The sequence below is a fragment of the Mizuhopecten yessoensis genome, unplaced genomic scaffold (assembly GCF_002113885.1).
Source record: "Mizuhopecten yessoensis strain PY_sf001 unplaced genomic scaffold, ASM211388v2 scaffold4977, whole genome shotgun sequence".
NCBI lineage: Eukaryota > Metazoa > Mollusca > Bivalvia > Pectinida > Pectinidae > Mizuhopecten > Mizuhopecten yessoensis.
In genome coordinates this window covers 365450-389883 of record NW_018405816.1, presented here as the reverse complement: position 1 = coordinate 389883, position 24434 = coordinate 365450, and the positions used below count along the sequence as shown (strand labels likewise).

Sequence of the window (24434 nt, the reverse complement as noted above, 5' to 3'; positions counted from 1 at the left end):
CCCCTATTTATATTCCACCAGTGTATTGTTGATCCCCTGGAGGGGACGTCGACCCAAAGATAGGCAACAGTTTGATGAATCAGCAACCTGTATGGTAACTCTCCATGAAATTTGAATATCCTCAAAACAATAAAAATTAACCAATGTAAAGATTCATATAGATATACCTATATATGCATCCATGCATGTACTCTGCTTTATGTCTAAAGTTGGAAGAGTTTGTGTAATTTTAATCCCCCTTCTCCTTTTCTTCTGTAGAGGACACTAACTCTGATTTTTTTCTGTATATTCAGAAACACTTCTTATGTTATAAATTACTGGCATCTCCCTACAAAATATGATTATGTCTCGTCTCCAATACTAGTATGACAAAAACTTATTGTTTAAATGTTATAAAACTGTGATTGACAATGTAATGCAGGTTATAAAATATTTGTAAAAATAAGTCAGAAAGTGAAAAAAATGCAATGACAGCTATATAAACGTTGTAGTGAGAGATGTATTATTAGAACCATGGCGGATGATCCCCATGTGTATAGCCTATTTAATCACCAACACGACAGGTGTACACCAACCAAGGTAGTTAATGTACGACTGCCAATCCAGCACTTCCTTTTTAACCATTCTGATTCAATTATCCCAATATCACTTCTGCTTCTATGATCAAATTCCTGACGCTATTGTGAAGCGTGCTCCAATTTTAAACCAGATCCGTAAGAAAAACGTGAAGTTTATGTGGAGAAATGGTATATATACAGTCAAAATAAGATCATGAATGTCACCTTTCTTACGATGTGAATGCCAGCGAACCTCAATTACTGGGAACCTATAGCAAGGCTTTTAGGTTTTCATGTCAACATGTCCCGATGACATGTACTTTTAACTTAATTTATACCTCACCAATCACACATACTCCGATGTTGTTTGGAGCTCATTACAGCTATAGGTATAAGTTTAATTGATACCTCACCAATCACACATACTCCGATGTTGTTTGGAGCTCATTACAGCTATAGGTATAAGTTTAATTGATACCTCACCAATCACACATACTCCGATGTTGTTTGGAGCTCATTACAGCTATAGGTATAAGTTTAATTGATACCTCACCAATCACACATACTCCGATGTTGTTTGGAGCTCATTACAGCTATAGGTATAAGTTTAATTGATACCTCACCAATCACACATACTCCGATGTTGTTTGGAGCTCATTACAGCTATAGGTATAAGTTTAATTGATACCTCACCAATCACACATACTCCGATGTTGTTTGGAGCTCATTACAGCTATAGGTATAAGTTTAATTGATACCTCACCAATCACACATACTCCGATGTTGTTTGGAGCTCATTACAGCTATAGGTATAAGTTTAATTGATACCTCACCAATCACACATACTCCGATGTTGTTTGGAGCTCATTACAGCTATAGGTATAAGTTTAATTGATACCTCACCAATCACACATACTCCGATGTTGTTTGGAGCTCATTACAGCTATAGGTATAAGTTTAATTGATACCTCACCAATCACACATACTCCGATGTTGTTTGGGGCTCATTACAGCTATAGGTATAAGTTTAATTGATACCTCGCCAGTCACACATACTCCGATGTTGTTTGGAGCTCATTACAGCTATAGGTATAAGTTTAATTGATACCTCGCCAGTCACACATACTCCGATGTTGTTTGGGGCTCATTACAGCTATAGGTATAAGTTTAATTGATACCTCGCCAGTCACACATACTCCGATGTTGTTTGGGGCTCATTACAGCTATAGGTATAAGTTTAATTTATACCTCGCCAATCACACATACTCCGATGTTGTTTGGGGCTCATTACAGCTATAGGTATAAGTTTAATTTATACCTCGCCAGTCACACATACTCCGATGTTGTTTGGAGCTCATTACAGCTATAGGTATAAGTTTAATTTCGTCCCAGGTACGTGAAGTCGGCATAGGTACTCTTTTAATGACAGAAATCCAGAAAGTTACATGTTGGAGGTATATATGGTAATTTATAATAACTGTGACCAAATTGAATGTCCAGTGTCGGAGACAAAATAGAATGTCCAGTGTCAGAGACAAAATGGAATGTCCAGTGTCAGAGACAAAATGGAATGTCGAGTGTCTGCAGAGACAAAATGGAATGTCCAGTGTCAGAGACAAAATGGAATGTCGAGTGTCTGCAGAGACAAAATGGAATGTCCAGTGTCAGAGACAAAATGGAAGGTCCAGTGTCAGAGACAAAATGGAGGGTCCAGTGTCAGAGACAAAATGGAAGGTCCAGTGTCAGGGACAAAATGGAAGGTCCAGTGTCAGAGACAAAATGGAAGGTCCAGTGTCAGAGACAAAATGGAGGGTCCAGTGTCAGAGACAAAATGGAAGGTCCAGTGTCAGAGATAAAATGGAAGGGACAAAATGAAATGTCCAGTGTCAGAGACAAAATGGAAGGTCCAGTGTCAGAGACAAAATAGAAGGTCCAGTACCATTGACATAATTGAATGTCCATTGTGAGTGATTTTTCTTTGGTTTTTTTTTCCACAGTCATCCATTCCTGTTTGATTTGGAAAATACAACAGTATCTTTCAAAATATTTGGGAAAGTAATTATTTATCTTCATTAAGTGGTTTTTTGAGATTACAAAGGGAGATAACTCTAACACAAATCACAAGTACAAGGTGTCAGGAGGAAAATACTTACGGTAACTCAGTTCTATGTGATCAGTGTTGAGAGTAAATGGGTGATTGTCTGATGTAAAAGTAATGGGATAAGTTCCATTGTTAGTTTTAACAGTCTGATTTTGAACGATGAACTTTGTGAATCGCAGACCTTGAAATCCGTAGCCTTTATTTAGATCTAATTTCCTTATCGAGCAGTTTTCCAGTTCCTGTTCTGTCTCAACAGACAAATTCTGATTATAATCAAAGTTTTGTCTGGAAGAGATAAGAACTAGCTGTTACATGGGGTATACAGACGTGCTGTGGAGGTGAATCAATTGTCCTCTCAGCACACGCTGAAACCTAAAGTGTCATGTCTAGAGTCCGTCCAAGTGTCATGTCTAGAGTCTGTCCAAGTGTCATGGTTAGAGTCCTTCCAAGAGTCTGTCAAAGTGTCATGTCTAGAGTCCGTCCAAGTGTCATGTCTAGTGTCTGTCCAAGTGTCAAGGTTAGAGTCCTTCCAAGAGTCTGTCAAAGGGTCATGTCTAGAGTCTTTCAAAGTGTCATGTCCAGAGTCTGTCAAAGTGTCCTGCCTAGAGTCCGTCCAAGTGTCATGGCTAGAGTCCGTCCAAGTGTCATGTCTAGAGTCCGTCAAAGTGTCATGTCTAGAGTCCATCCAAGTGTCATGGTTCTCATTAATCTCTAGTGACCACACCAGATATGTCGGACTCCTATCTAGAGACCATTTGATATTGAAGTCATATCTAGGCCTCAACCTACCAGATATCTTCAGGGTTTATATCCAGAAAAAAGCATGATGAATATTCCTGTAGTACATGATATTACCAGGAAGTCAAAAAACATAGATAAAAATCATTCCTTGTCTGATAACTATGGTTTTATCAGTGGTGATTAGTTCTGGACACCTGTTGGACAATTCTGAAAAATGTCAGCGAAATAAAAATGACACTTTTGACAGAAAAGGTTAGACTCTATGTTGTGTAATAAAAATTGTTTTGGTTTTCATTTTATACTTATTTTTACTTACAAAATTGAACATTTCCTTGGGCGATACCATAGAAATAAATTGCTGCTGGATCTATAGGAAGGGGCTATAGGTTTAACTCATTCACCCCTGAAATTTCATAATGAACTATTCCAGTCTTTGAATTGGAATAGTTCTAATGTGTCTTCAGGGATAGATGAGTTAACCAGACAACTATAATTAAAGTGTTAATGCCAGAGATTCCTAATACTGTCTGGGCATTGGAAATAGCTGAGATAATCTTCTCAATCATTTAGGTGAGAAGATTGCATTCTCATGTCTCCAAAGAATGCTTATAACACAGAAATTTGTTGTATTCCTAAGTGAAAAGATGTGTTTTGCATGTGAAGTTGAAGCGCCGTGGAATGCTGAACTGAAGTGGAGTGTAACTGTTCTAATCCATTGTGTTGGCTTATAACCAGTTAACTACGGCGTGTTGTATGACGCTAATGCCAGCAGAGCCAGTTAAACTTTTAACTCAATTGCGTCTTTAAATAGCCACATGGAATTAGTAAGCATACCTTAAATGTCTTAAATCTGGGATGGCATTGTGAACAATGAAGTTAATTACTTCCTGAATTGGCAAGTTAAGAGACAAAATACTATTCAGGTTTTTACATTCATATTTGTTTTGTTTACATATGTGGGGTAGTCGCCAGGTACTCAACCTTAGGTCGGGTTTTTTTCTCTCCAGGAACTCCGGCTTTCCTCCACCACCAAAACCTGGCACATCCTTAAATGATCATATAGCTGTTAATAGGACGTAAAAACACAAACAAAACAGATTGTTTATATAAATATTTATATATATCTCGTTATTTGTCATTTTGGTTGTTACTATAGAACGGCAAAAATATATAACACATGTATTGATATACTTGACCTCTTTGTAATTGTATTGGGTTAATACACAAAAAGGTTTGTTAGCAAATGTACCATGAAAAGATCCTTATAATTTACCACAAAAAAATGTACCCACAAATATTTTGTGTTGTACAGTACGTAATACCACTTGTCTTTCATTGACCTATATCAGTAATTTCCAGCTAGAATTTGATAACTAACCCGTCCTGACCAACGTGATATGTGACTTTCATGTTTTCTGTCACTCTATTTTCTGTGATCCTCGGAGCTGATAAGTCCGGGATTGTGATGACATTACTATAGTTTATTGTGAAACACAAGCATTGTTTTACTGCATTTTGATTGGTACATATCCTTTGGAGAAAAAGTCCTTGGATACAGAAATAATGGCAATTGAACTCCTTGACGACAAAGACTTTTATGGGGATTTTATAACTCCAGGTTGGTCCATGTGTCTATTTGAAGTTTATGAACACTTTAATTTGTGAAAGCTATATAGTATTGTCTAAAAGGTAGACCAGCTGATCAATTCTGTGAGGAGTCTGTGTATTTTACCGTATAAGGTCTAAGAGTATATAGTATTGTCTAAAAGGTAGACCAGTGGATCAATTCTGTGAGGAGTCTGTGTATTTTACCGTATAAGGTCTAAGAGTATATAGTATTGTCTAAAAGGTAGACCAGTGGATCAATTCTGTGAGGAGTCTGTGTATTTTACCGTATAAGGTCTAAGAGTCAGGGTACACTAGAACTGAAACATCCCCGCAGTGATGATCAACTGACAACGAATCAATTACATGTGTTCATTTACAGTTTTGGAAGTCAAATTTGACAAGCCATGTATACTTCCTTTATACTTAGTTAATGATGAAGTTTGTTCATCAACTTTCACCACATATACCATCTTAATATTCACTCTGAAGACTATATTTATGCCAGTGGCATCCTTTACGTTATAGTAGGATGCAGTCTATGTAAAGATGGTGTAAAATATCTAATATGTCACTGAAAGTTATTTTTGTGGTTGTTTCAAACAGCTTAATCACAAATATTTCATTTTGCCAAGAACATTATAGGTAAAAGAAGTCAAAATTATGTGCTACAACAAATTATTCACAACATTTTGCAATTAACAAGTAATCATTTCCCATAATACTTAGGTGTCGGTGGACCTACCACTTTCACCAAAGTACTTGGTTCAAACATCGATCTGCAGGTAAAAAGTTGCACATCAAAGGTTTGAGAACATATTTTTTTCAACTTGTAATAATCTGGAAAATAGTGATTTCCTGTATGATATATGTCATTGTAGGATATAATAGGTGACATTCCATCTTGTTTCCTCAATGTCAAACCGGCTTGGCTCTGTACTACACCGTTGTACCCCTGCCCTACACCGTTGTACCCCTGTACTCCACCATTGTACCTCTGTACTACACCGCTGTACCTCTGTACTACGCCGTTGTACCCCTGCCCTACACCGTTGTACCCCTGTACTATGTACTACACCGTTGTACCCCTGTAATACACCGTTGTACCTCTGTACTACACTGTTTAACCCCTGTACTACACCGTTGTGCCCCTGTACTACACCGTTGTACCTCTGTACTACACTGTTTAACCCCTGTACTACACCGTTGTGCCCCTGTACTACACCGTTGTACCCCTGCCCTACACCGTTGTACCCCTGTACTACGCCGTTGTACCCCTGCCCTACACCGTTGTACCCCTGTACTCCACCATTGTACCTCTGTACTACACCGTTGTACCTGTGTACTACACCGTTGTACCCCTGTACTCCACCATTGTACCTCTGTACTACACCGCTGTACCTCTGTACTAAACCGTTGTACCCCTGTATTACACCGTTGTACCCCTGTACTACGCCGTTGTACCCCTGCCCTACACCGTTGTACCCCTGTACTCCACCATTGTACCTCTGTACTACACCGTTGTAACCCTGTACTACACCGTTGTACACCTGTACTACACCGTTGTACCCCTGTAATACACCGTTGTACCTCTGTACTACACCATTGTACCTCTGTGCTACACCGCTGTTCCTCTGTACTACACCGTTGTACCCCTGTAATACACCGTTGTACCTCTGTACTACACCGTTGTACAACGACCATTCATCAGCTGTTTTAAGTCTCAGCATAACAATATTAATATCAACTGGAGATTGAAGGTTTGTGTAATGATTGTGGAGTAAGGAGTCCCTACAGGGTTTCTATGAGATGTAAGACAGACGTGGCCTAGATTCAGCACTGTCTGTATAAAACCACAATGAGGGCTCATCACCATCAGGATCCCTTGTCCGTTGATCATGTCTGACAAGTGTGTGAGTTGGCCAACAATGACAATTCAATAGCTCCGTGATGTAGTAATACCGGCTAGTTGGCACCACAACTGTATGCAGGTTCTTTCACTCTCATCAAGTTTTGAAAGTCATACAATTTTTCAAGGTTAAGGAAATTAACACCAACAGGAATTTGAAGAACATCATGGTCAAAGATTTTAATACCAGGTTGCAATGCCAATTGCCACTACCCCTGTACATAGAGTAGCTTGTAAAATTCAATATGTTGTTGTCATTATTTTGTTTTATGTTTCACCATGATTAAGAGATACTCTTTTGACACAATTGCACACAGAAAGAAAATATTTGGTGCATCATGGGTAATCAGTGTACTTCTGTCAAAGTGTAATAAAAACCTGATGTTTGATCAAGGATTGTTTGGTCTGTTGATACAAATTAAAGCAGGGCTCGATCATGATCTCATAATGTCAATACCATCAAAGATAATTGTTTTTAGGCTAAACATAGTGCAGCATTTTGTTATCGTATAACATAGATCCAAACCAGTCATCTGCCCAATAGTGTTCAATGATTTGCTGAAATTGACAATTTTCACCGTTATGCACCATAATTAGTTCAAGATTACTGCAAGATTCAAAATGTTATCCTGAGTGTATGAAATCTATTTAAAATCAAACAATCTTTGACAAATTTCTTTCAAAACTTTCAGGTTAGGCATTCCTGACATAAACGAGAATTGATAAAAGGTGATATAGTTTTTCTTTCCGAGAGGTTTCTTTTGGTTGATATTTTACCAAATGGTAGAACAGCCATATTCGGGTAACCAAATGGTAGAACAGCCATATTCGGGAACCAAATGGTAGAACAGCCATATTCGGGAAACCAAATGGTAGAACAGCCATATTCGGGAACCAAATGGTAGAACAGCCATATTCGGGAAACCAAATGGTAGAACAGCCATATTCGGGAACCAAATGGTAGAACAGCCATATTCGGGAAACCAAATGGTAGAACAGCCATATTCGGGAACCAAATGGTAGAACAGCCATATTCGGGAAACCAAATGGTAGAACAGCCATATTCGGGAACCAAATGGTAGAACAGCCATATTCGGGAAACCAAATGGTAGAACAGCCATATTCGGGAACCAAATGGTAGAACAGCCATATTCGGGAAACCAAATGGTAGAACAGCCATATTCGGGAACCAAATGGTAGAACAGCCATATTCGGGGAACCAAATGGTAGAACAGCCATATTCGGGAACCAAATGGTAGAACAGCCATATTCGGGGAACCAAATGGTAGAACAGCCATATTCGGGAAACAAAATGGTAGAACAGCCATATTCGGGGAACAAGGTTGTCAGTTTTCTATGGTTGCAATTTTCTTCAGGCAGAAAATGTCAATCAGAAAACTTTTGGGAATATCCATCAAGATCTGGGTTTGATGTCAAAGCGTGAAATATCTCCCCAGTAATATCAAAGGTTACAGGGGTCATGTGAAATATGTCAGTTAGAACCATTTAGTCATTTCTATCAGAATTGGAATGTGCAGATGTCAGGGCATGATTTATCTCCAGTTATATGCAAGGTCAAGAGGTCAAATGGGTTTAAGCATTTAAATATCTTCCTCTGGATAAGGACGATAAAGTTTGTTGCACAGTATACTATCAAGTTAATCACCTTGACCCACTTTTAAGGTCACAGATATGAAATATGTTTGGGACCGCTTTGAATAACAGTTGAGAGATTCAGACCAAAGGGGCCTTTTGCTTTTGTCGATGATTTATTCTATTTTAACAAATGGTAGAGACATATGTGTGGGAACTATTTTCGTGTCACATTAAATTAATTAAATTAAATTAATGTCACAATGTGATTGCATGGTTGTCGATTGTTCTTAACAGTTTGGTGAAAAGACACCAATCAACTTCTATCGGAAAGCAACGAAAAATCATAGTTCTTTGTGTTATTTGTTATGCTTTAATTGATAACAACATTTTGAGTTGGTTTACTAGTTTTAATTTAGAGGCTACAACAGAAATATAAATTGCTTACAGTATCACGGTATATGCAGTACTTAGTTATAGTTGGAAGAGTCCCAGTATATCAGTGTACTTGTTGGAAATAGCCAACAATATCACCGCGTTACAGAAGTCCTTATGTCAGTGTTGGCTAGTTTTGACCGCGTTACAGAAGTCCTTATGTCAGTGTTGGCTAGTTTTGTCGTAAGAGGGGATGGATGTACTGGTCAAATTTCTATCTCATATAATAGCCTTTGTGTTAAGTGACTTTAAACTCCTGCAGTTCTTCATTTCACTATGTTTTCGTGATCTTGTCATCTTTCCTGTATCAGTTTTAGGTCTGTGAAGGTTAGATTTTACAGCTTTTTCTCCAGATACATGACATGCGTGTATAAAGATCATCGCAATAAAACGTAATCGTAGACTTTGATCATACTTCCTGCCCTACGATTTCCTGAACACCTGAGAAACATCAATACAAGGAGCCTCTATTGTTGGACTCTAGCTGTGACAGCTTGTTCAGAAAGTAATTTGAGAGTGTCCGATTTTCTGATGTGATGATTTGATAGGAGTTGGTAATCGTAATCACAAGGCTGCAGTGCTACGAGATCAGAGAGAATTCTACTGCAGCGATGGTCAGGATAGATAGGACAGATCAATATCCCGAATAAATACTGGCACGATACTGACACGTTACCGACTGTAAAAAGGTTTTTCTACTAAACGGATGACATATATAGAGGACAATAACCTCTGTATGGACACATGTTAGGTACCATGAGGTGGTCCTCTCGTTATACTCCCGAGAGCAGTGGATTTATCCAAGATCTTCGACTTTTTAATCAAAATGCCAATATTGCAATGTTTTTGTTATTTTGGCGAGAAAAGGCTACTGAACAACATCAATAATAAACCAATGAACACAACACGCCAAAATCTGCTTTGTCAGCAATTACAGAGGAGATCCTGGTGTTGAAATTAGCTTTGTCAGCAGAAATTACTGGCTTGAATACAAGGTTTCCCAGAAAGGAGGCTGATTCTGTCAGTAATGGCCATTTTATAGGGATCAGGCTGATGATGTATGGGTATATAATTGGGCGCGCTGGTTACAAAGGTGGCCTCCTGTACTATAGAGGACAGATTAAATGTAGGGACTGTGGGTTCCCTCGATGACTTAGACAAAACTATTATTGATCCTGTACTCCATGTACTGATCAATTTTTTATGCAACTTTTTTTATCTCCCAGTGCTCTTGACCTGGAACAAAAAAGAAAGCAATTAAAGTTGATGGTGATTTAGTTTGGATGACAAGTTGTTGTGCTCTTCGAATGGTTTTTGTATAAATTATTTATAATTCTGTAAACCAAATTACATGTCCTGTTTGTGTTATCATCACATGAATTAAAAGGTTGTTGCAGTAACATAAATGAAAGAGCAATAAAGGTTCATGCCTGCATACACCAGTTCATTGGATCATGAACCCATTGTTACCCTTAATGCAAATTTGCTATATAATGTTTCTCTCCGGGCATGACATTTCTATGATATTGTAATGTGTTATCATGTTTACTCAGCTGTGGCACAGTCATGTTATTGTATTGATTTGTGAATAGCATTTTAATTTGTGCCGCTTTCTTTGAAATGTCATGTAACCAAATTACTTTTAAACAACCAATACTCCAGTTAACATTAACAGAAATAGCTTTGTACTCCATGTATACGTACACGATTATTTGTCTGAGGAGAGCGTTTGTGTTCCTCCTCTTCAGTGTAACAATGATACCCAGATGTGGGAGCACTATCACACCTCTGTAATAGAATTAGTGAGGTTTTGTTTGGTTCTTCCTTCCCCAATCACATCACTTCAGAGGAAGTACAACAAGAGCTATAGAGGTCTACTGTACATAGTTACCACCTACCTATAGAAGATACCACCATACTGCTACCATCTACTTCCCAACGTGCCAGGTGTAATTTTGTTAATTAGTACGAAAATGAAGTGTACCAAGGTAATTTAGTGATGGTGGTTATATCACACAGAGTTCCATGTAAATTGTGTCACCTCGTGTACTGGTGGTAACCTTGGAAACGACATGGGTAATTTAAATCTCTGTAATGATGGTCGGTTATCTGGTTATACCAAATTAGAATTCAATTTTTAAGGAGTCTGCACGCTTCATATAGATAAAGGTAATACGTTCCAAAGAATTAGTGTTTCCTGCAGTTTGAGTCTGCCTGCAGCATATTTCCTTACATAACATGCCAAATATAGAACCATTAACTCTATCTTGGTTTAAGGCTGACTCAGCATGCTGGTGATATTCAAACTATTGTTAGGCAACATGTCTTTCAAAAGTGCATATATATATTTTAGGTGGGCACTCTGCATGGGGATAGTTTTGACCTTTAGGGATCCTTTGGGCCAATGGAGTCAGTGCAAATGGTTTTCAACTTGTTGGAATTATTTTAATCGGGGACAGCTAGTGGTGTGCTTTTGATTATGAAAGAAATGCTTGACTGAAAAGATTTGACTTGAGAGTTTGCTTTGACTAGTAAAGACAACCTATGGGTGTTTGTTCAAAAGAATGCTTTGTTTAGAGAGAACTTTTTTGGCTGTAGGGGATGGAACTAAGAGAGATGCTATGATGTTGATGATTTTTTTTATTAAAGAGGATAAGGTGCTTTGGTTTGAGAAGATATTTTAAGATAGAGAGGATGTTTAGGGATATAGTTTTTGATTAAAGAAGATGGACTCTGTGTTGTAGTTTGCTTTGGGCCAAGTAGGAGATATCACCTTGGATGATGGACTCTGTGTTGTAGTTTGCTTTGTGCCAAGTAAGAGATATCACCCTGGATGATGGACTCTAGCTGTGTTGTAGTTTGCTTTGTGCCAAGTAAGAGATATCACCCTGGATGATGGACTCTGTGTTGTAGGTTGCTTTGGGCCAAGTAAGAGATATCACCCTGGATGAAGGACTCTGTGTTGTAGTTTGCTTTGGGCCAAGTAGGAGATATCACCCTGGATGATGGACTCTGTGTTGTAGGTTGCTTTGGGCCAAGTAAGAGATATCACCCTGGATGAAGGACTCTGTGTTGTAGTTTGCTTTGGGCCAAGTAGGAGATATCACCCTGGATGATGGACTCTGTGTTGTAGGTTGCTTTGGGCCAAGTAAGAGATATCACCCTGGATGATGTACTCTGTGTTGTAGTTTGCTTTGGGCCAAGTAAGAAGATATCACCCTGGATGATGGACTCTGTGTTGTAGTTTGCTTTGGGCCAAGTAGGAGATATCACCTTGGATGATGGACTCTGTGTTGTAGTTTGCTTTGTGCCAAGTAAGAGATATCAACCTGGATGATGGACTCTGTGTTTTAGTTTGCTTCGGGCCAAGTAATAGATATCACCCTGGATGATGGACTCTAGCTGTGTTGTAGTTTGCTTTGTGCCAAGTAAGAGATATCACCCTGGATGATGGACTCTGTGATGTAGTTTGCTTTGGGCCAAGTAAGAGATATCACTCTGGATGATGGACTCTGTGTTGTAGTTTGCTTTGTGCCAAGTAAGAGATATCACCCTGGATGATGGACTCTAGCTGTGTTGTAGTTTGCTTTGTGCCAAGTAAGAGATATCAACCTGGATGATGGACTCTGTGTTTTAGTTTGCTTCGGGCCAAGTAATAGATATCACCCTGGATGATGGACTCTAGCTGTGTTGTAGTTTGCTTTGTGCCAAGTAAGAGATATCACCCTGGATGATGGACTCTAGCTGTGTTGTAGTTTGCTTTGTGCCAAGTAAGAGATATCAACCTGGATGATGGACTCTGTGTTTTAGTTTGCTTCGGGCCAAGTAATAGATATCACCCTGGATGATGGACTCTAGCTGTGTTGTAGTTTGCTTTGTGCCAAGTAAGAGATATCACCCTGGATGATGGACTCTGTGTTGTAGGTTGCTTTGGGCCAAGTAAGAGATATCACCCTGGATGATGTACTCTGTGTTGTAGTTTGCTTTGGGCCAAGTAAGAGATATCACCCTGGATGAAAGCGTTGTGTCGCTATGCTGTTTTGATAGGCAACTGAAGATAAGCTAGCTGGATAATTATGAATAAGATTATCATGTTTTATTTGATGTATAGAAGAGAAACAAATAGCCATTGTCCTCTGAATGCTCCAGTGACTGTGTCTATACGTATACTCCAGGATAACAAGTGGCCACAATTCCCTGCTTTAAGGAGGATTAAGAAAGGGAGATCACTCTAAAGAACATATGTACAGGATTGTGTGCTTAGTCGTTACTTTGATGTGCGTAGCTGAAGTGTATATAAAAATATGGCATAAGTAGGTTAGATCACAAGTTGATCTATCAAGGGGTCGCTGCAGAGTCAAAGAAAGTGTTATTGTACCTAACTTCCCAACTGATCTATCAAGGAGGTCGTTACAAGGTCAAAGGAGGTGGGATAACTCTCGTAGAGAAGTTGTATTGAGAACTTTGATAAGTGAGACAATAGAACATTCCTGTTGTGTACCTTTATATGTGAGTGAATATGCTGATACAAACTTTTGTATACTAATGTTTAAAAAAAATATTTGTTACAAATCTCTTATTGATGATTGCATGCTTCAACGTTCTAAGAACGACCTGTTGTAACCCAGATTACGTCCCATTAATTGACCGCTTATGTTTCTCTGAGAGTGCTCCACTCCACATTGCATTCCGATCCCAACCACAAGAGCATTGGCACACATCGGCTGGGTACTAAGCATGCTGTGTTATGCAGGGCTTGTGTGTCAAATACAGACCTTGCCCTTTATATTCTAAGAGATTGGATATCTCAAGATTTTTGTTGTTATTTAAAAGTTTTTGATGCACAATCATTAGATATAAATATTGATCAGAACAACATGTGTTCTCTGTGACTGGGTACTGCCAACTTTGCATTCTTAAAAATCAGATCAGTAGTTGTTGTTCCTGTAGTGTAATTTAGATATCTGAGAGTATTTTTCTCTTACCACAAAAATGAAAAGAAATAAAAGGGAATATAAGTGAACTTCAGATTGTAGATAAAGTTAACTCTATCTGCAGACAATGATGTATGGCTTGTGTTATATTTAGTAATTGTAACATCAGATCATCTATAAAACACAAAAAACTCAATAATTCCAAAAATTATCTGCATCAACCACTTGGCATCAAATATAGCTGTACGCTGTACAAAAACAAAAAATCCATTGAATATGAAGATATTCAGCATTGCTTTTACAGAAGTAGTCTAACAGAAATCGGGGGATGGAGTTTTCATTAAATTACACATGGCATTGTAGCTGCTACTTTTAAGTGGATATATATATGTGGGTAGAAAGATATGATTTATTTATGGTTGATGCCGTTAATGTGGGTTGATGGGAAATCCTTACTTCCTGTAGATGTTGTAATGGAGATGCGTGTTAACTCTGAGATCAGCTTCATTAAAACTCTTGCTTTACAGGAAGGACTCTCTGTACATGTATACAACACTTTTAATCTTCATCTATTTATATCGAACAAAGCATCTTGTTTTTCATTTAAGAAATAGTCCCAGTCCACTTGAATTGAACATCATTCACGTTTTGTTTGTATCACTGAGATTCATTTCACTTTTATATTGATGAATATGAGTTGACTTTTATGCTGCTCATTTTTAATGTGCTTTTCTGCATTATTTTTATAATTTTATTGTGCATCCAGGGCTAAGTCTAGTGGTGGTTTATCTTCAAAAAATTCTTTTAAAAAGCATGCTCATAAATATTAATGTAATATTAATGGAAGTTTATGAGGTTAAAGAGGAATACATCAGGTTTATAGATGCTGTCAGATGTAGATTCAACAATTTACCAATTACATATATTTTCTAAACTTTGATAGATTACTGCTTGATTTAGATTATTATTATGTAATATATCAATTTTTGACACAGGGCATGACAGCTTTATACCGAGTAATATTTGGTACCAGAGTGTGGGCTTTATAAAGAGTATAATTTGGTACCAGAGTGTGGGCTTTATAAAGAATAGTACTTGGTACCAGAGTGTGGGCTTTATAAAGAGTATAACTTGGTACCAGAGTGTGGGCTTTATAAAGAGTAGTACTTGGTACCAGAGTGTGGGCTTTATAAAGAGTAGTACTTGGTACCAGAGTGTGGGCTTTATAAAGAGTAGTACTTGGTACCAGAGTGTGGGCTTTATAAAGAGTAGTACTTGGTACCAGAGTGTGGGCTTTATAAAGAGTAGTACTTGGTACCAGAGTGTGGGCTTTATAAAGAGTAGTACTTGGTACCAGAGTGTGGGCTTTATAAAGAGTAGTACTTGGTACCAGAGTGTGGGCTTTATAAAGAGTAGTACTTGGTACCAGAGTGTGGGCTTTATAAAGAGTAGTACTTGGTACCAGAGTGTGGGCTTTATAAAGAGTAGTACTTGGTACCAGAGTGTGGGCTTTATAAAGAGTAGTACTTGGTACCAGAGTGTGGGCTTTATAAAGAGTAGTACTTGGTACCAGAGTGTGGGCTTTATAAAGAGTAGTACTTGGTACCAGAGTGTGGGCTTTATAAAGAGTAGTACTTGGTACCAGAGTGTGGGCTTTATAAAGAGTAGTACTTGGTACCAGAGTGTGGGCTTTATAAAGAGTAGTACTTGGTACCAGAGTGTGGGCTTTATAAAGAGTAGTACTTGGTACCAGAGTGTGGGCTTTATAAAGAGTAGTACTTGGTACCAGAGTGTGGGCTTTATAAAGAGTAGTACTTGGTACCAGAGTGTGGGCTTTATAAAGAGTAGTACTTGGTACCAGAGTGTGGGCTTTATAAAGAGTAGTACTTGGTACCAGAGTGTGGGCTTTATAAAGAGTAGTACTTGGTACCAGAGTGTGGGCTTTATAAAGAGTAGTACTTGGTACCAGAGTGTGGGCTTTATAAAGAGTAGTACTTGGTACCAGAGTGTGGGCTTTATAAAGAGTAGTACTTGGTACCAGAGTGTGGGCTTTATAAAGAGTAGTACTTGGTACCAGAGTGTGGGCTTTATAAAGAGTAGTACTTGGTACCAGAGTGTGGGCTTTATAAAGAGTAGTACTTGGTACCAGAGTGTGGGCTTTATAAAGAGTAGTACTTGGTACCAGAGTGTGGGCTTTATAAAGAGTAGTACTTGGTACCAGAGTGTGGGCTTTATAAAGAGTAGTACTTGGTACCAGAGTGTGGGCTTTATAAAGAGTAGTACTTGGTACCAGAGTGTGGGCTTTATAAAGAGTAGTACTTGGTACCAGAGTGTGGGCTTTATAAAGAGTAGTACTTGGTACCAGAGTGTGGGCTTTATAAAGAGTAGTACTTGGTACCAGAGTGTGGGCTTTATAAAGAGTAGTACTTGGTACCAGAGTGTGGGCTTTATAAAGAGTAGTACTTGGTACCAGAGTGTGGGCTTTATAAAGAGTAGTACTTGGTACCAGAGTGTGGGCTTTATAAAGAGTAGTACTTGGTACCAGAGTGTGGGCTTTATAAAGAGTAGTACTTGGTACCAGAGTGTGGGCTTTATAAAGAGTAGTACTTGGTACCAGAGTGTGGGCTTTATAAAGAGTAGTACTTGGTACCAGAGTGTGGGCTTTATAAAGAGTAGTACTTGGTAGCAGAGTGTGGGCTTTATAAAGAGTAGTACTTGGTACCAGAGTGTGGGCTTTATAAAGAGTAGTGCTTGGTACCAGAGTGTAGGCTTTATAAAGAGTAGTACTTGGTGGCAGAGTGTGGGCTTTATAAAGAGTAGTACTTGGAGACAGGTGCCATGAACCTGTGTACAGTGATGGTATGATAATCCAGCCAGCTTAGTTGACTTAACATTTTGAGAAAGTCCAATCTGTCTCCTTAAACACTGGTTGAATAGTGGGACACTGGGATAAGTAGTGGTTGGTTAATCCACCAAATTACTGCTGGCTGAATCAGTGGACCTCAATTGTATATATGTGTTCAAGTTGACAGAATCACTCATACCTCAAGTTAGGAAAGAAAAGCCTAACATTCCTTCCTTCACATTTTATATTGGTTAAATGATTGCACAAAAATGCATAACTATTTGCAGATTTAGTAATGGTCTCTAAGTATATAAACTTCATGCCACTTTGGTAAGTTATATGGTCTGGTCGAATTTCATTGGTCCCTCAATTTAGTCATGTGACCAATTAAGCCGAACAAAATCTTAACCGATTCCCTGATTGCAGCTTTGTTAATTTCTAACAAATAACACAAATTATATACTTGGCAGCCACAGAAAGACTGACTTAGTAACTGGATGTTGTTTATTATGGAAAATGATGTGATAAAATATCTTCCAATCACGTCTGCTGCTGGTTCCGACTGTGGGCGGGGACATTGTCTTTGGTGCTGTCTTGTCAGCGTTTGAAGTGGTTTTGTATGCAACGTTCTCCGTAACTGGATCTGTATGTCGTAACTGGCCAGGTTTTGTCAAAGGCGTACTTTACAATGATATCTATGGGTAGAATGTCAGATGTGGGTTTGTTATCAACCTGATGCTATTTTAGAACAAGGCTACACTGGCTATAAATTGATCATAAACAAGTCAACAGTCCACCAAATTAACAGACGAGTCCTGAATTATGATGGTTAGTTATATTACATTTCTCTAATTATGTAAAAGTTTGTGCCTAGTACTTTGTCTCTCATAGCTGCTACAGCTGGTGAATTCCTGACCATGCATTGTGTAATAGTTTCCATGAATTATTTTTTTACAAAGAACACAAAGATAGCCTATTGTTTCGTGTAGTCTATTACTGTTAGTATTTCACAGACAAATTTGTATCTTTGTATATAAACATGATTCTATACCTTGTGAATTGTTTGCACAATTTTGTTGTAGTGTGTTTGTGTACCCCATTAGACTTGTAAATTTTGTACTCGTACAATTTACTATGGTTTCCAAAATGAGTCAGCAGTCTGATGCTCAAGGTTTACTAAATATTTGGGCTAGGTAAGTCTGAATTCGAAGGCAAGTGAGGTCTAATGGTTCTGTTTAAAAATGGTCACAAAATAGCCGTAGTTATTGTTTTTTCAAAGCACCTGTCACGTCTCATAAAAATGAACAATGTTCAGTTTCTTATAAAAGTTATGTTGCAAACGAAGGTGGTTTAAACTCTTGAGTAAAATTCCAGTTAGTCTTGTAGATGTTAGTCTGAATATGTGAATAGACAGATGAAGATTTTGTATCATTATACCAAACATGTGTACAGGCAATTTAATTCTTGTCTCCTGTCATATTGAATTTATTTTTGGCCAGTGAAAATCGTTAGGGTCAGTGTATTTTGGATTTTTGTTTGACTAATGGATCTGTTGCTTCAAAATGTTTGCATGTACACTTAATCCTGTATTGTAATTAATTTATTGAAAAATCCAGGAAGTCACATCAGTTAAACACCATTAAACATGGTAGATAATATGTGACACTGGGTATGTTCCTGTCGCACTGTACAGGGTTGGCTTACCTGTAAAATCTGTTTAACACAGGGATGGGCTTATTACTGGACACATCTATAACTGGTACCGTATACGCTGTTTGTAGTCTGTTACCATTTGGAGACAGAAGGAAAGTTTGACAGACATGTGATGATGCCGTCCCCAGAGGGAGAAAACTAGTGAAACTTATTACTTTTTGTTGAATATATATATCAAAGAAAAAAATCTATTTTACAATAATTTAGTTGTATGAATCTGCATGTTTTTGTGCTGTTGTATGTCTGTTCTGACAGGGATGTGATATTTTAGGACGATAAGAGATACATAAATCAATTTCGCTGACATCAGCAACATCAATAGAACGATTTGAAAAAGATCTGCTGTCAGAAATGTATCACTGTTTTCAAAAGATTAATTCTACCTAAAAAGAATCGTTGACAACAAAATCTTTCGTATAAACATGAGAAGCTAAAGTAAAAGTCTGTGAAAGCTGATAGAATTTTCACCCAACTTATATAAGACCTGCTGTAGGGAATTGAATTTTGTGGATATGTATACCAGAAATTATGAGACAAAAAATTCAATAATCACAAGAGAGGAACTATTTACTATGTTTGTGTGAGGTAAATATAGGGTATCTATTTATTGGAGACCTTGGTCCTTTGTTCCGTGCCTGCTGACAGAGACATTGAATATATAGGTCTGTATGGATCTGTCCCACCCATTACCCAATACTCCAGTAGTAGATCTGTCCCACCCATCACCCTATACTCCAGTAGTAGATCTGTCCCACCCATTACCCTATACTCCAGTAGTAGATCTGTCCCACCCATTACCCAATACTCCAGTAGTAGATCTGTCCCACCCATCACCCTATACTCCAGTAGTAGGTCTGTCCCGCCCATTACCCTATACTCCAGTAGTAGATCTGTCCAACCCATTACCCTATACTCCAGTAGTAGATCTGTCATACCCATTACCCTATACTCCAGTAATAGATATGGCCCACCCATTACCCTATACTCCAGTAGTAGATCTGGCCCACTCATTACCCTATACTCCAGTATTAGATCTGTCCCCCCCATTACCCAATACTCCAGTAGTAGATCTGTCCCACCCATTACCTATACTCCAGTAGTAGATCTGTCCCACCCATAACCCTATACTCCAGTAGTAGATCTGTCCCACCCAATACCCTATACTCCAGTAGTAGATCTGTCCCACCCAATACCCTATACTCCAGTAGTAGATCTGTCCCACCCAATACCCTATACTCCAGTAGTAGATCTGTCCGACCCATTACCCTATACTCCAGTAGTAGGTCTGTCCCATCCATTACCCTATATTCCAGTAGTAGATCTGTCCCACCCATTACCCTATAATCCAGTAGTAGGTCTGTCCCACCCATTACCCTATACTCCAGTAGTAGGTCTGTCTCACCCATCACCCTATACTCCAGTAGTAGATCTGTCCCACACATTACCCTATACTCCAGTAGTAGATCTGGCCCACTCATTACCCTATACTCCAGTAGCAGATCTGTCCCACCCATTACCCTATACTCCAGTCGTAGATCTGTCCCACCCATTACCCTATACTCCAGTCGTAGATCTGTCCCACCCATTACCCTATACTCCAGTCGTAGATCTGTCCCACCCATTACCCTATACTCCAGTAGTAGGTCTGTCTCACCCATCACCCTATACTCCAGTAGTAGATCTGTCCGACCCATTACCCTATACTCCAGTAGTAGGTCTGTCTCACCCATCACCCTATACTCCAGTAGTAGATCTGGCCCACCCATCACCCTATACTCCAGTAGTAGATCTGTCCCACCCATCACCCTATACTCCAGTAGTAGATCTGTCCCACACATTACCCTATACTCCAGTAGTAGATCTGGCCCACTCATTACCCTATACTCCAGTATTAGATCTGTCCCCCCCATTACCCAATACTCCAGTAGTAGATCTGTCCCACCCATCACCCTATACTCCAGTAGTAGATCTGGCCCACCCATCACCCTATACTCCAGTAGTAGATCTGGCCCACTCATTACCCTATACTCCAGTATTAGATCTGTCCCCCCCATTACCCAATACTCCAGTAGTAGATCTGTCCCACCCATCACCCTATACTCCAGTAGTAGGTCTGTCCCGCCCATTACCCTATACTCCAGTAGTAGATCTGTCATACCCATTACCCTATACTCCAGTAATAGATATGGCCCACCCATTACCCTATACTCCAGTAGTAGATCTTGCCCACTCATTACCCTATACTCCAGTAGTAGATCTGTCCCACCCATTACCCTATACTCCAGTAGTAGGTCTGTCTCACCCATCACCCTATACTCCAGTAGTAGATCTGGCCCACTCATAACCCTATACTCCAGTAGTAGATCTGGCCAGCAGATGTACAGCACCAAACAAACGACAAAATGTAAATCATAAAAAGAGAGAAGTCCTGATAGGGAACCCTTTTGCCATCAGATATTTCCTGATCTGATCTTTATCAGAGCTCAGATATCATTCAGCTGATTGTTTTAAAAATGGTCAATTTTTTTCTGTATGTTTGTAACCTGTCCCTTATAGAAAACAATTATTTTCCTATCAACAGGTGCTATTTCAATTAAGACAACTTATAGTTTTTAACAAAAATGTCATATTTCAAAAATTGTGTGGACTAGGACCTCTGCATTAAATGGTATCCCAGTCTGTGAGCAGAGCTAGGTAGTCCTAAATGTTTAAAACGGTTCTTGCCTGTTACAGTCATCTGATAACTATCATGCTATTGCCTCATTTTCCAGGTTATTTTAGGTTGAAAGGTATTCAAAATGTCACAAATCAGTGATTCAAAGTCATTTTTCTAGCAATCCAATGCCCTCCATTGAGTACAGAGTACAAGTCATTAATAATTAACCTGGAAGCTTATTTATCAGACAGCTGATGATGGAGAGCTCATACAAATAGTCTACAATGGTATAACACCAGTATCCACGGCACATGACACCACCACCACAGTACTGTTTACATCCTATCGATACTATTTCTCTATGTCTCTTAATCCCCACCATCATCACATGTAACAGATGAATGTGATTGAAGTGGGTGCTCCGGGCAATGTATTTTAGGGTAGTAATTGTTGTGTGACGATTCCCCTGGTACTGATGCAGGGTGTAAATGTTATGAGAATGCTAAGGAGTTTGTGTTAATGCTTAATTTTGTGGTCTGGCCAATGGCCAATAGCTAGGCATCTCTGTAATACACATACCTGGTGGGAAGAATCATCACAGGAGCCGTTTTTTACACCGTTATTTAGATAGAATGGTGTGGTGGTTGGTGGCTCTGCTGCCCATTGCTTTCCTCCAGTTATTATACATGGCTCATGGTCTCTTTGTGTTTTTTGGTGTGTGTGATTCGGGGGTCTGTATTTACAGAGGTACCACAGTCAGCCAGCCCTACCTGGTGGCTGCTGGTGCCGTGGGTAGGTTGTATATATAGGACTGGGGTCCCGGGCATTGCCAGTCAAACACACAGTGCACAGGAAGGAATAGCACTAACAAGTCTGGCTCCATCAATGTGACTTTCGTGGGGTATTCATGGTTTTACTATACCCATGAGGCTGCACTCATAATGGCAGGCAACTTTCGAAGACATCTTTATTTATGGGTATGTAAATTAGATGATATCTGTGTTTCTGGGTATGTTGGTAAGATGACATCTTTATCTGATATTTAAAATAGATAATAAATTTATTTATGGAGATGTAATGTAATTAAGTTATATCTCAATTTTTGAAAAGTCAGTTACACCACAAATTTTGTAATAGAACTGTGATACTGTATAAGATATCATAGATATAAGTCTGTGGTACAGTATACACAAATCATAAAACCAGGATACAGTTTACCACAGGTGGATGTCTTTGGTTCAGTACAGGCATATACTGTGAGTACAGTATCAGACATAAAAAAGGCTAAGGTACAATTTAATAAATAATAATGTCTGTGGTACAGTAGACATTACAGGTCTGTGGCACAGTAGACAGTACAGGTATGTGGCACAGTAGACAGTACAGGTCTGTGGCACAGTAGACAGTACAGGTCTGTGGCACAGTAGACAGTACAGGTATGTGTACAATTTAGGACATTACAGGTTTGTGGTACAATTTAGGACATTACTAATCTTTGGTACAGTTTAAGACATTTCATGTCTGTGGCACAGTATAAGACATTACAGGTCTGTGGTACAGTATAATACATTACAGGTCTGTGGTACAATTTAAGACATTACAGGTTTGTGGTACAATTAAGGACATTATTGATCTGTGGTACAGTTTAAGACATTTCATGTCTGTGGCACAGTATATAATAAGACATTACAGGTCTGTGGTACAGTATAAGACATTACAGGTATGTGGTGCAGTATAAGACATTACAGGTATGTGGCACAGTAGACAGTACAGGTATGTGGTACAATTTCGGACATTACAGGTTTGTGGTACAATTTAGGACATTACTGATCTGTGGTACAGTTTAAGACATTTCATGTCTGTGGCACAGTATAAGACATTACAGGTCTGTGGTACAGTATAAGACATTACAGGTCTGTGGTACAGTATAAGACATTACAGGTCTGTGGTACAGTATAAGACATTACAGGTCTGTGGTACAGTATAAGACATTACAGGTCTGTGGTACAGTATAAGACATTACAGGTCTGTGGTACAGTATAAGACATTACAGGTCTGTGGTACAGTATAAGACATTACAGGTCTGTGGTACAGTATAAGACATTACAGGTCTGTGGTACAGTATAAGACAATACAGGTATGTGGCACAGTATAAGACATTACAGGTCTGTGGCACAGTATAAGACAGTACAGGTCTGTGTTACAGTATAAGACATTACAGATATGTGGTACAGTATAAGGCATTGTTAGCCTGTGGTACAGTATAAGACATTACAGGTCTGTGGCACAGTATAAGACAGTACATGTCTGTGGTACAGTATAAGACAGTACAGATCTGTGTTACAGTATAAGACAGTACAGGTCTGTGTTACAGTATAAGACAGAACAGGTCTGTGGTACAGTATAAGACAGTACAGATCTGTGTTACAGTATAAGACAGTACAGGTCTGTGGCATAGTACAAGACATTACGAGGTATGTGGTACAGTATAAGACATGACAGGTCTGTGGTATAGTATAAGACAGTACAGGTCTGTGGCATAGTACAAGACATTACAAGGTATGTTGTACAGTATAAGACATGACAGGTATGTGGTACAGTATAAGACAGTACAGATCTGTGTTACAGTATAAGACAGTACAGGTCTGTGGTACAGTATAAGACATGACAAGTATGTGGTACATTATAAGACATTACAGGTATGTGGTACAGTATAAGACAGTACAGATCTGTGTTACAGTATAAGACAGTACAGGTCTGTGGTACAGTATAAGACAGTACAGGTATGTGGTACAGTATAAGACATGACAGGTCTGTGGTATAGTATAAGACAGTACAGGTCTGTGGTACAGTTTAAGACAGTACAGGTCTGTGTTACAGTTTAAGACAGTACAGGTCTGTGTTACAGTTTAAGACAGTACAGGTCTGTGTTACAGTTTAAGACAGTACAGGTCTGTGTTACAGTATAAGACATTACAGGTCTGTGGTACAGTATAAGACATTACAGGTCTGTGGTACAGTATAAGACATTTCATGTCTGTGGCACAGTATAAGACATGACAGGTCTGTGGTACAGTATAAGACATGACAAGTATGTGGTACAGTATAAGACATTACAGGTATGTGGTACAGTATAAGACATTACAGGTATGTGGTACAGTATAAGACAGTACAGGTATGTGGTACAGTATAAGACAGTACAGGTCTGTGGTACAGTATAAGACATTACAGGTCTGTGGTACAGTATAAGACATTACATGTCTGTGGTACAGTATAAGACATTACAGGTCTGTGGTACAGTATAAGACATTACAGGTATGTGGTACAGTATAAGACAGTACAGGT

The 24434-nt window shown here is 38.8% G+C and overlaps 1 protein-coding gene across 4 annotated transcripts in view; it reads left to right on the top strand.

Moving 5' to 3' along the window:
* LOC110450084 (pleckstrin homology domain-containing family H member 1-like) overlaps positions 1–24434 on the top strand; it is a 250357-nt gene that overhangs the window by 62145 nt on the left and 163778 nt on the right. Inside the window, exon 1 of one of the 4 annotated variants that reach the window (XM_021497339.1) lies at positions 21772–22066. The exons of the other annotated variants lie outside the window; for them this stretch is intronic. Coding sequence (XP_021353014.1) covers positions 22031–22066 — 36 coding nt within the window. The 5' untranslated portion in view covers positions 21772–22030. Of the gene's footprint in view, positions 1–21771; positions 22067–24434 lie in introns of those variants that run through there. 4 annotated transcript variants of the gene reach the window in all.